General features: G+C 39.5%; 1 protein-coding gene across 1 annotated transcript in view; it reads right to left on the bottom strand.

Moving 5' to 3' along the window:
* Positions 1–2,978: 2,978 nt before the first annotated feature.
* LOC125235167 (alpha-(1,6)-fucosyltransferase) overlaps positions 2,979–14,132 on the bottom strand; it is a 61,668-nt gene continuing 50,514 nt past the window's right edge. Inside the window, exons 8-13 of the mRNA XM_048141622.1 lie at positions 13,709–13,846; positions 12,500–12,653; positions 10,678–10,851; positions 9,364–9,525; positions 5,741–5,815; positions 2,979–5,161 (exon numbers count right to left, since the gene is read on the bottom strand). Of these exons, the coding sequence (XP_047997579.1) occupies positions 5,057–5,161; positions 5,741–5,815; positions 9,364–9,525; positions 10,678–10,851; positions 12,500–12,653; positions 13,709–13,846 (808 nt within the window). The 3' untranslated portion in view covers positions 2,979–5,056. The remainder of the gene's footprint in view (positions 5,162–5,740; positions 5,816–9,363; positions 9,526–10,677; positions 10,852–12,499; positions 12,654–13,708; positions 13,847–14,132) is intronic.

Raw genomic sequence — 14,132 nt, 5'->3', positions numbered from 1 at the left:
ACCAATTTAATTAAAATTCTCTATAAAATATTGACGAGAAAAACATACATGTACTTTACATAAAAAAATCATCATGTTACTTAAATTAATTTTTGAGAATTAAACATAGAAATAAAAGCATGTAAATAAATTTGAGCTCAAACATAACTTCACTTTTCAGATCACATCAGATCCTTAGAAGAATAATCTCATACATCCAGCCAACATAATAGTCTATCTACACTAAGTGCGTTTTCACATTATCCGATCCGTTATAGGATGTAGGACCGATATCCCATACATTACAGGCGCCATCTTGGATTTTTTCCATTGAAATCCTTCCGACATCCGATATCGGATCGGATAATGTGAAAACGGACTAAGGCACTGGTCCCATCAAAACCGAGTAAGCGATGAGCTATCAGCGATAGAAGGGTGTTCTTCAAAAGAAAATCCCGAATATCGAATTTCACTAAGTAGATCTCGCTTTTTATCGTCGGGATAGAATCAGCTCGTGATTCTGAGAAGAATTAGCCCAAACACGTCCAGATCTGGTGAAATTCGATATTAGATTTTTTTTAACACCCAGAAACGAACAAAAGATAGTCGCAATGGTGTAAAAACCGGCCAAGAGCGTGTCGGGCCACGCTCAGTGTAGGATTCCGTAGTTTTCCGTATTTTTCTAAAAAACTACTGAACCTATCAAGTTCAAAACAATTTTCCTAGAAAGTCTTTATAAAGTTCTACTTTTGTGATTTTCTTTCATATTTTTAAACATACGGTTCAAAAGTTAGAGGGGGGGGGACGCACTTTTTTTCCTTTAGCAGCGATTATTTCCGAAAATATTAATATTATCAAGAAACGATTTTATAGTAAACCCTTATTCATTTTTAAATACCTATCCAACAATATATCACACGTTGGGGTTGGAATGAAAAAAATATCTGCCCCCACTTTACATGTACGGGGGGTACCCTAATAAAACATTTTTTTCCATTTTTTATTTTTGCACGTGTTGGCGTGATTGATATACATATTGGTACCAAATTTCAGCTTTCTAGTGCTAACGGTTACTGAGATTATCCGCGGACGGACGGACAGACATGGCGAAACTATAAGGGTTCCTAGTTGACTACGGAACCCTAATAAAAGAGAGAGCGAATGATCTATAGTCCATCGCTCGGCGACGAACTATAACTCTCTCGCGCTACCATCGCGTCTCTTTTAAGTTTTTAACACAGGAGCGATATTTTGTTAGTTTATCGCTGATAGCCGCTTTTGGTGGGAGCAGTGCCTTATAGTCAGACTTTAAAGATTCACAATACCTTACATCATTAGTTAATACAATTGTAAAATATGCAACATATACAGTATTCCACTATCACATTTTCAACATTACATTTAGTGAAAAATACTAAAACTTGAACATTTATACATTATGGGGTTCATCTCACATTTACTCTGTACTTTAGGTACTAAAACAAGGTAAACAAACACTACCTTATCACATTATAATAAAGAGTACTATCGAACAGTATGGCCATGGTATGGCCACTCCCGCTCCCCGCTGAGAGTGCCGCCCACCCCCGCTCGGTTACCTCACAGTTACCGGCTGTCAAAAACGCGGACAGTCGGCCTGTCATGTCTCACTCATACAAGCATGGTACGCGTTCACCTACACGAGCTTAGAATGTGTGCTAGGAACGCGCCTCTTTCATCAAATATTATTTGATCGCCAGTGTCCGAGGTGTGACCTTATTCCACCGTCCCCATTCTACCATCGGACTCTTAGGCGCACGGCCGGTTTCCATCCTTACTTGGTAGATATTCCGCGAATTCGCACGAAGCGCTTTGCTTCTTTTTCTCTTATGCGCACTGCCAAGGAGTGGAATTCCTTGCCGGCGGCTATATTTCCGAGCTCATATAACCCGGCAACCTTCAAATCAAGAGTGAACAGGCATCTTCTGGGCGAGCTCACTCCATCGTAGGCCACGTTTTTGCCTTTGGCTAGTCTGTGGTCAAGAGTAAGGCCATTTATAAAAAAAAAATGTTCATTTTAGGGTAGATACATTTGTTGGTTAACCAACAAAATACAAAACCAAGTGGATCTGTCACTGAGCGACCTGTTTTAACCTCTTTATTTAGTCGCGCAATCTTTTCATTTACCCTTTAAGGACTCTATTGAGGGTAGATTTTGTTTAAATTTTTTTAATACCTAAAGATACACACTATATAACAAAATGCCAGTACAATTGCATTAAAAAGACAAATATTCTGTACTTTTATTTTTGTCTTCATATTGCACTATTAGTCAAATCAAAAATAACGACTATTGGCTACGTGCACGACTGGTACTGCCCTATTTTGTCGGCTTTTCCATATTAAATTGTATGTTGTCAAATTAGTTCCAACGGCCGCCGCTAGCATTAATGTTGGACATGCATAAGATGGCATGTGTTTGTGACAATCAGCGCCACTCTGGCACGCACGTTGCCAATAAGTTTTAGACCAAAAACATGAAAAGAGAGTTTCTTATAAAGAGAACTAGATGGCGTAGTTACCCGAAAAGTTTATGGCGTAAAAATTCTGTTTCTATTTTAGACATTTTATAGACTTATCACCTAAGTAATGCCCAAGTTTTCTTTATATTACATATTAAGAAATTTTCCACATTCATGATTTTTGGTCACACATTGTTTCTCATCATAGAGGCATAAAGTAAGGGAAGAGTTGTAACTCAATACATCAGTAAATGCGAGTTATTTGTATATGCATAGTTATAGTGACATCTAGCGCCAATCACGCGTCAAATAGCGTGAATTATCAGTACCAATACTCTATACTACTCTGTGAACAGTGCTCGTCTGCCAAAAAATGAATATTAGAACAGTTTACAACTTACATTACAAGCAGAAGGAATTGAAAACAGAATACTGATTAATACTATTGTAATATTAGCTAAAAATTGGTGAGCATTAAATTCTTCGTTCGTCGCGACATCTATTGACAAGTAGCAGTACTGATAATTTACGCTAGTTGACGCGTGATTGTCGCTAGATGTCACCAATGCCTATACAAATAACTCACATTTACTGACGAATGGAGTTACAACTCTACCTTCCTCTACGGTTTCTCATGTTTTAAATTATGTACATAAACTATGGTTCCAGTATAACAAGATGTATAATATATGGAAATCATAGGGGTCATATCTAGGCCTAATAAACATTGCACGTGCAGGTTTTATATTGGGGACCTATTTTGGAACAAGCTAACATATAGTAGGGGATCCGGTATAAGGAATATTTACCTTCATTTATTAGTCTAGATACTGAGTATGAAGTAAAATCGGCTGTTACCCTTTATTGGCTGTTATATAAAGTTCAAAATCCGTCATAACAATATATAAAAAAATGGTACTCTGTTTAGTCCGTCAGTTAGATCGTCTAAAAATACAGAACAGATATTTTTCTGTTTATCTAGTTAATGAAAAAATACAAAGATACAGGGCATCAAACTTCCGGAGTGGGGGCTTGTGACGTCACTTTTAGGTAAACATTGTAGGTACCTAGGCGTGACGTCACACGAAACTTAACGCACTGTACCGTCGTCATTTTTCGTTTACGAGAAAAAAGAAAAAATGTGTCCAAATTTTTTTTTATGATCCAACTGACTGATTAAATGGTAGTTTTTTTTAGTCGTCTCGCCTATTGCTACCGACCGCTTCGAGTAGGATTTTCTTGAGCCTTGAAAAAAATATGGTAAAATTTCCAAAAATTACTGTATTTTCCTCAGAATGTATAGATATTTCCGAGCTCATATAACCCGGCAACCTTCAAATCAAGAGTGAACAGGCATCTTCTGGGCGAGCTCACTCCATCGTAGGCCACGTCTTTGCCTTTGGCTAGTCTGTGGCCAAGAGTAAGCCCATTTCTAATAATAAAAAAAAATCTTAGTGAAACGTAGTCAAAGTTGGTTATAAATGCCCATATATTATTATCATCCACCTATTGAATGAGTTAACATGGCTTACTTCATGACCTAAATGTATTTTTCAGTACAGATGATGTTTTTTTTACGCACTAGTGCGAGAAGTGGTTCATTATAATATATGTCAGTTCGAATCTTCAAAGGGCCATCTGTACTAAAAACGTCGTACGTACTTATAATGTACAATATCGACTATTTTGACAAATCGTACATGAAAAATAAGGTTTATCATTTTTGTCAAACCTTGTGTTTCTTAAAACGGCAGTGTAAGTTCTTGAGCCTGATTTTATTCTTAGGTAAAAATTTCCGATACTAAAATGACAATATGATTGGCTATTTTTTACCACGTAATGATTCTGCTCTTGAACCATTGTTGTAGTACTAAAATTCACCATTGGATAAAGTATAAGGTATCGCCAGGAGAATTGGGTACTATTGTGTAGTCTATAAATCCCCCTGCCGGGAGTTGTGTAGACGGACATGTTTGTATACAAGCAAAGCGCAAATCACAGGTAGGCAAGCATGGTCGCGCGATAAATGCCATGACCAACTTTCCTCACCTGGCCCCGTAGCCGAATGGCATTTCTCCGACGCGAAACGAAAACGAAACGCCGCGAAAGGTAGTCTGGCTCTGTCGCGCCAACACGCAAGAGTGATAGAGATAGATATCTACGAGCGTTTCGTTTCGTGAGCGTTTGTGCCATTCGGCTACGTACCCTGCTCTTAAATGCAGTTGGCTATATTGGCTAGTATAAGACCAGTAATAACTCTTCTAACAAATTTACGCCGCACGGTATGTATGTGTGCTGTGTTCGCACGCAACACATGTAAGCGGATAAGAGTGAACGAGAAAGAATATTTTTTATCCGCTTACATGTGTTGCCTGTGCGGCGCGCACACATAGAAACCGCGCGGCGTACGTTTGTTAGAAGAGTTACTACTGTCTTATATCTTTATATTGGATACTCTAGTATCCAGAAAGAGATAGATCATGTAATAGTCTACTAGCACGATCTACAAGTGTAAAGGGACATTTTTGTTCCTACTGTGCCTACACAGTTAGCGATATTGTCTACTACAGTGTGGTCTATAAGTCCCCCTGCCGCGTGTCGTGGAGGGGCACGTGTTTGTACTCGGGGAAGGGGTACAGCACGAGGTGTTCCGCCGTCTTGTACCACGGGACAAGTCCGTTCTGAAACATGAAACATACGTTTACTTAAAATTTTCACCACTTTCTTGGCTATTAACAGCAGGTGCTAATTTTTCATACCATTTCGTTTTTTGATTAACTTAAACATAGTAGGTAGTCTCCCTCATATACTATAGCTAAACTTATTTATATCTTCAGGGGTTTAAAATCCACCTAACCTATATTTCTCACTCTAAATTCGTAAGGGTATAGTGACGTGACAGATTCAAACCATGCCAAGTGGGCATCGATCAAAGAGGATCAAGTATTATAGATTGAGTTACTGACACAGGCTTGAAACTATTGACTTCCGTCTCTTGACACAGGCTTGAAACTATTGAACCTCAATTTTGACAATTTGGCCCATATTCTTAGCTTGATATGTTTTAAAATGTCAAATATTAATATTAGCGCCATCTAGCGGCGCGTACCCCGAAGGTGTAATGCCATCTAGGCCACCGTTCCTTTTTCTGTATGGTACTGAGGTACATTTTTTTCTTAAACTTTATCTGTCTATACGGAGTTAAATATATGTCTTTGGCATCGATACTGTGTTTTTCACACGTCAAACGTGTTACTTACCATATTTGTTCTCCTATTGGTGCCTCGCCCGAAACCGTTCCAGTGGTTGCCGGCGATGCCTATTAGATCTCCAACCTGAAACAACGTGGGAGAATAATTTATACAAGTTATCTAAAATTATAAAATTCTGTACTCCGATCAGAAAGAAATATGACAATATTTCGATCCACTGCGTTAAACGAAGCTGAGCATTTGAGCTGAAGCTATGCATTTATCTATTTAAGTATGTAATTGGACGTAGTTACGCAGAAACGTTCCAATCCAAGTGAAATTGTCATTAAGTTTTAGACCTTGTATGAAAAACAAAAGTAATAATAAATAAATAAATAATAAATATTGGGGACACCTTACACAGATCAACTTAGCCCCAAACTAAGCAAAGCTTGTTCTATAGGTACTAAGCGACGATATACATATAATACTTAAATAGATAAATACATACTTATATACATAGGATACATCCATGACTCAGGAACAAATATCTGTGCTCATCACACAAATAAATGCCCTTACCGGGATTCGAACCCAGGACCGCGGCTTAGCAGGCAGGGTCACTACCGACTGAGCCAGACCGGTCGTCTAAAGTCTATCATTTCAGTGACAATTTCAGATGGGTTGGAACGTTTCTGCGTAACTACGTCCGTATATCGTCCCTTAAAAATTAAAATTAAAATGACTTTATTTCGACCAACTGGGATCATACAATTTCGGTACACACATAAAATATCACAAATAATCACAATAAAATTAACAACAATAAATAACAATAAAATTTAAATTGCACAAATAAAATTAAACATTAAGGTTAGTGAGTAGGTACATAATTATCTTAAATCTACGTGTTAGTATTACTTAATTATATTTCATATGGAGCGCACTGCAGTGATTCAGACACGCCCCATCCAACCTGCTTGCAAACATTGCCAGGATGCTGTTGGTGCTGGCCTTCACCCTTCCGATCAGCGACGCGGCGCGTTTGCGCATGGTGGCAGAAAAGCTGTCTACTCGTGCCTCCGCGAACATTAACGATGCGCTGCAATAGCGAGGCAGCCCCATCAGCACCCTGAAGGCATTGTTATATTGTACACGCAGGGCGCTGTACTGTTTCTGTGTGTAGTTCACCCACAGGCTACAAGTGTAAAATGAGGTACAAAATGCTCGGAATAAGGTTATCTTTACCGCACTTGAGCTACGCTGAAACCTGCGGGCAATCATGTTCGCTCGAACAGCCAGCGCCCTGCGCTCCCTTTCGACGTCGACATCGTCCTTGAGGTCAGAGGTGATGATATGCCCTAAGTATTTAAATTGATTGACTAGTATCAGTGGATTGCCATTCAGCTTTAAGGTTGGTACTTTTGGCAAACACTTCCTCTAACTCCAAACACCATGAGCTCACTTTTCGAGGCATTGTACTTTAGCCCATGCGCAATAGCGTACCGCTCACAGGTCGCGATCAGTTTAGCGAGACCACAAGGTGACGCGCTCAGCAGCACCATATCATCAGCGTAGCTAATGTTATTTACGTTTATGCCTTCCACGTGGCATCCGATACGAGTACTGCTGAGCTCCTCAATTAGTGCGTTCACATATAAGTTGAAGAGCTTTGGTGAGGTCAAACCGCCCTGCCTGACCCCACACTGCAACCTATATGGTTCCGACAGCGCCCCCGCCCATCGAACGCTATTGACCTGTCCTCTATACCAGAATTTAAAAATGGATAAGAGTTCCTGAGGAACTTTCATAGTCCCTAATTTATCCCACAGTATATCGTATCTGACCAGGTCAAAAGCCTTCGATAGGTCCAGGAAACACGCATACACTGGTGTGTTTCGTTCAGTGTAGTACTTGACAGTCTGCTTTAGACACAGTATCGCACTTTCCGTTGAGAGTCCCGGCCGGAAACCAAACTGGTTATCGTGCAGCTGTACGTACTTATCTAACTGTGTATTAAGCAGACCGTCTAGCACTTTCGCTACAATTGTGGCCAGCGAGATCGGTCTGTAGTTTGTTTTATCCGATGTGTTTCCAGTTTTGTTTTTTACAATTGGTACTACTATTGTTTTCATAAGCTCAGTCGGCAAATAAGAGTGTCCCAGGCACAACGTGAACAGCAAAGCCAGAACACGAGGTAAATGAGGGCCAGCATGTTGTAGATGTTCGAGGCTGAGCCCATCATGGCCCGGGGACTTGCCTTTAGACATGTTCTTTATAACCATAGCTACATCCTGAGCTGTTATCTCTACGCCTGCAGTAAAAGGCTCACTGGTCTCATCCTCGAGCTCCGAACATGAAGGCCCCAATGGCGATTCAACTAAGAAGTGCTGTTTAAACATGTTAGCTATTTGAATGGGATCACTAACTCCATCGATGCTCACGGGAAGACCCGGTTTGGTACTCATACTGTTTGTACATTTCCAGAACTGTTTAAAATCCTTTTTCGTGTGCAACGATGCCAATTTATCAAATTTAATTTGCTCCTCATTTTTTTGACACCATTTTAAGCGTGATTTAAATATCCTCCTGCTCTCCATCATAGCATCGTATACTGGACCAGAAGTAGGACGATTATACCACACCCAGTCCTGAAACCTATGCCGGGCCTCCCCGTGAGCCTCGCGGACGTACCTATTCCAGCCTATGATTATTTTATTTTTCCTAATTGGCTGAATATAATTGCTATTGACAGCCGAACATTTAAGGGCTTCGATTACTTCATTATATAATTTATCAATAACTGTTTTATGCTCAGCTATCGAACATAATTTATAAGACCTATAACATTGACACAACTGACCAGGTAAGTCTATACAGCCCAAACGCTCGTTACATTTGTCTTTGTATATTTCAATTTGTTTCGCATTTCTGTTTCCCCAGATTACCTTATTGGACACGTTTTTGTAACATGACTTCATGTTTAGCACATTAAAGTTACATTCAATTATAAGCGGGTAGTGATCTGACCACATGACATCAAGCTTAACATATACATTTCTAATAGTATCTAACGTGACATTATTCGATACTAAACAATGATCCAGCCAACGCCGTGAACCGTGAGCCTCACTGACGAACGTATACGATCCTGACTGAACGCCCAGCCTATCAACGTCCGCACATATCCATTTCTCCTCGTCGCAAAACGATACCAGTTCGAAGTAGAAGGGCTCGCCCGGGTGAGCATTAAAGTCCCCGAGTATATAAACTGATTCAATGTTCTCACTCGTAATTATAGCACTTACCGCACCCATAGTACAAGCGTTGCTTAGTTTGGGCAGTTTGGGGCTGAACTGATCTGTGTAAGGTGTCCCCAATATTTATTTATTTAATTAAATAAATAAATAAAATAAAAAGCCCATTTATTCCATAACCAAAGCGATACGAAAATATTTAAAAAATGAGAAAAAAGTTGTAAGTTAGGTACTATTGTTTTTTTTTTTTTTTTTCTATAGCCTAAATATTTGGTTAAGACCCCTTTCGGGTAAAGGCCTTCGCCCGCCTTTATTTAATTAGCTACCATAAATTTTTGCGAGCTCCCGATGAATGTGAGATATGTCGATCGATCCAAGGATAAAATCATCAGTGACCTGTTTTAGTATAATTAACATGAACAATAATGTACGTACCTGTACAGCGATCTCCTGGTTGTTACTCGGTTCATGCGGCATGATGGCCGCTCGGTCGTGAGCGTTCTGCCCGCCGAAGTAATAAATGTCGTCTAGTGAGAAGAAACTGTCCGACGCGTCGACGCGGTTCGCTTGCATCATCTCGTATGCTACGCGGCCCACCTGGAATAAAAAAATATATATATTACAGGACTTCTTACACATTTGGACTGATTCCCATGGTAAGCTCAAGGCTTGTGTTGTGGGTACTCAGACAACGATATACATATCATATGACAGGGAGAGGTCAGGATTGCCACCATCTTCAGACATCAGGGGGGTTACCATGACGTACTAAAGACGTTCAGTTTAGGTTGAGAGAAAGGGACACAGCTATAGCAGTTACATAGCTCCGTCCCTCTCTCTCAACCTAAACTGAACGGCTTTAGCACGTCATGGTACCCCCCAGGGCGTAGATCGAGGATTAAGACGACGACGATAGTAGGCAATCAACGATGTATTTTAAACACTTTCAATTTTACATTAACAAGAAAGTTTCGAGGTAGCTCTAAGACCTCTTGTCTCTAGCATGGTCCGCCAGCAAGTGCTCGGGCAGCCCGACTGGCAGGGTCGCCATGAAATGTAGGAGTGTTATTGAGGTAATGACAAGTCAAAACTCAGGGAATTTCTGTATCTTTATTTGAAGATACATCAGGTTTATATGCTAGGGTATTATCTAATTATCAATTAATGTGGGAGTTATCATGGTATCTATTTCATGATAGTATGTGTTCATATTTCAAAGGTTATGATTGTACTTGATAGCATATCTTATTGTTAATTTCATGATCTTTAAAGGTTATCTATCTATGTGTGGGTGTATGACATGACGCTGCTATGACTGTGACCTCACTACAGAGTGCTGGGTCGCAGGTATCCCGACCCCGTCCTAGCGCACGAAGTGGGGACAACTGGTTGGGTGTGACGTAAACTCTTCGCGCGCTGCGCTACAATTTGAATATCCAGTTTCTCTCCGACACAATATATATATATATATATATATATATAATACTCGTATAAAAGTAATGCCTCTATCAGTGACAATTAAAACGGATAGACGAAGGAATATTAGTTATGGTTCCCCTTGTTTTGGCATAATTTTACAATCAATTCTTTTTGGCATAATCTACATTGACATAATTCACCTTTCGCATAGTCTGTTATGGCATAATTAGGCATAATTTGGACAATTAAAGGTATGCCAAATAGAGGGAACCCTACTGCTATACCTATCCTCGTATGCAAACGTCGATAGAAATATTAATGATTATATACCTGACTACTGAAGGTACAGACGAGGTAATCACACATAGACAGCATGTGTAAATCAACCAACAGTCCTGTGAGTGACACAGGGGTGTATCGCCGATGCGTGGCCGCAGTTTTGGCGATCGTAGGGTCGCCCAAAAACTCGTAATTTGGGTATTTTTTACGGGCGTCTTCTAGGACCTGTAGAAAAAAATATATAGTTACAATGTTTAAGCTGACCAAGTGGGTGTGCCAGAGTATAGTATAGTTACCATGTTTATGACAAAGTGGATGCGCCACTTCACACGGAGTATACTTAGTTGTCATGCTTCAGCTGACAAAGAAAGTATGTTAAAGTATAGTTACCATGTTTAAGCTGACAATATGGGTGTGCCAGAGTATAGTAACCATGTTTGGAAGGCTAAATTACTATGTTTAACTGACTAATAAATGTCAGCCAACGCAGCGGCAGCTGACTAATCTGACTACAGTGTACTCACATTAGCGTCGTCGGTGGCGAGATAAACCCGCCTGATGCCGACATGTTGCGTCAACTCGAGCCGGTCGTAGTAGCTCTTCACGTGCGACATATATTCATGAATGTGGTGGAAGACCGGTCATATACCCACTGTGTTCTACTGACAATATGGCTTGTGCCAGAGTATAGTTATAGTTGTTTGAGCAAAAACTCTTCTAATTTGCCTATTCCACTGACAAAACGGGTGCGCCAGAGTATAGTTACAATGTTTAAGCTGACCAAATGGGTGTGCCAGAGTATAGTATAGTTACCATGTTTATGACAAAGTGGGTGCGACAGAGTGTTACCGTGTCTAGATGACTATAGTTGCTCAGTTAAGTTGCGTATTCTACTGACAAAGTGGGTGTGCCAGAGTATAGTATAGTCACCATGTTTATAACAAAGTGGATGAGCCACTTCACACAGAGTATAGTCACCATGTTTAAGCTGACAATATGGGTGTGCCAGAGTATAGTAACCATGTTTGGAAGGCTAAATTACTATGTTTAACTGACTAATAAATGTCAGCCAACGCAGCGGCAGCTGACTAATCTGACTACAGTGTACTCACATTAGCGTCGTCGGTGGCGAGATAAACCCGCCTGATGCCGACATGTTGCGTCAACTCGAGCCGGTCGTAGTAGCTCTTCACGTGCGACATATATTCATGAATGTGGTGGAAGACCGGTCATATACCCACTGTGTTCTACTGACAATATGGCTTGTGCCAGAGTATAGTTATAGTTGTTTGAGCAACAACTCTTCTAATTTGCCTATTCCACTGACAAAACGGGTGCGCCAGAGTATAGTTACAATGTTTAAGCTGACCAAATGGGTGTGCCAGAGTATAGTATAGTTACCATGTTTATGACAAAGTGGGTGCGACAGAGTGTTACCGTGTCTAGATGACTATAGTTGCTCAGTTAAGTTGCGTATTCTACTGACAAAGTGGGTGTGCCAGAGTATAGTATAGTCACCATGTTTATAACAAAGTGGATGAGCCACTTCACACAGAGTATAGTCACCATGTTTAAGCTGACAATATGGGTGTGCCAGAGTATAGTAACCATGTTTGGAAGGCTAAATTACTATGTTTAACTGACTAATAAATGTCAGCCAACGCAGCGGCAGCTGACTAATCTGACTATCTGGTCCCGACGGAAGACCAGCGCTGACCCTCGGGTTAGCATTTTATGCTGAGTCGGGACCATTTCGTGGTAACTTATATGTTTAATTTCTTTTATTTGCTGTTTCTGTTTTCTTACTTGTGTATTTTGTAGTTATCACGAATAAATAATTGATTGATTGATTGATTGACTACAGTGTACTCACATTAGCGTCGTCGGTGGCGAGATAAACCCGCCTGATGCCGACATGTTGCGTCAACTCGAGCCGGTCGTAGTAGCTCTTCACGTGCGACATATATTCATGAATGTGGTGGAAGGCGGCTTCTGTGCCAACTTTGTCCGTTCTTCTTATGTGTACTCTGAAATAGCATTAAAACGTGAGAAACTAGCATATAGTAACATAACTAGAAATAAACATTAAATAAATGTCATATTAGGGTGGTCCAAAAAAAAATTTTTTTTATTGTTTGAGCTCCACATGGTTATTTCTACACGAAAACTTATTAAAATCATGTCAACCAATTTTGAGAACAATCAGACTTTATTTAGAGGTCGCTCAAAATAAAGCAATAATGCCATACTGAAATGTATGAAATGAACTTGACTAAAGAAAAAATCTTACATGGAGGTATTTTAATGGTTTAATTATATTTTTCCCTATTTCATTAGAGCTAAATAAAACATGAACCGGGCAGTTTGCAATGTTTTAATTATTTTGGTTTTTATTATAGGAGATATCCAATTTTAAATGTATCTTGAGCGACCTGTAAATAATGAGCAAATGGGTTAAAATTTGGTACATAAACTACTAATTCATAATAGAACAAAGGGAACCATGTGGAGAAAGAATTAGTCATATTTATTTTTCTTCCATACAAATGTGGACCACCCTAATGTCATATACAAAGAAAAAGTGACCAAAGCCTCCAGTGTGCTAAGCAGTGGTAAGCGGAGTACGCTGGTTCGGTTCCAGCTCGGAGTACTGGAGGCTTTGGTCACTTTTTCTTTGTATATGACATTTATTTAATGTTTAGAACATAATAGTAGTGTTACTACTTAAAATAACAAGTTAAAATATTTTCTATGAAAGTAATTTAATTTGTTCTTAGAACATAACTAGAGTTGCAAAAAAACGGTTTTTTTTTCTGGCTTGAAAAAAACGAAAAAAAAACCGTGAAAAAAAACGGATATATTATTTATGGTCATGGTTCCTTAATATTTCTTGCATATTGTAATTTTTCATAGCTTTTGCACATTGTAATTTTTCCACAGTCACCCGTTGACCACGAACGCTGTAAAGTGTTCGAAACGTCGGGATGAATTGTAAATTCATTGTACGCGATTTAATCCGTTTCCATAGTTTTATTACTTATGTTACTTAACAGGTTTTCTCTGCTTTGCATATTTCACTTACCCTACTATAGGAGTGTTGAAGTTCATCTTAGCTATAGTTTCATTGATAGCTTTCTGCATACTGAGCCGCGGCTTCAGGATGTATTTGAGTATCTGCCCGATCCACCAGGAAGACGGGTCACCGTTGAAACGGATTATTCTGGAAGGATATGAAGTGTCAGAAATAGCAAAATCATACGCTTGTGAACACTGTAAATTTTACATGTGAGTTTCATGCGATTTGACATCAGAGCACACCCTGTTTTTATTGAATTCCGTTAACTTTAAGGGAAGGTTCATTAGATCAAATACTATACTACACAATTTACTCTCACACACACACACATACATACACAACATAATCTACTCCAAAGTTAGCTGGAAGAGATCCCTTATCTCTATACCTACAAATTGTATATAAACTGTTGTACAAAATAAAGTGATTA

Source organism: Leguminivora glycinivorella, chromosome 17 (assembly GCF_023078275.1).
Source record: "Leguminivora glycinivorella isolate SPB_JAAS2020 chromosome 17, LegGlyc_1.1, whole genome shotgun sequence".
NCBI lineage: Eukaryota > Metazoa > Arthropoda > Insecta > Lepidoptera > Tortricidae > Leguminivora > Leguminivora glycinivorella.
The sequence above is the reverse complement of the archived record's forward strand: the minus strand, read 5'-3'. Positions and strand labels throughout refer to the sequence as shown.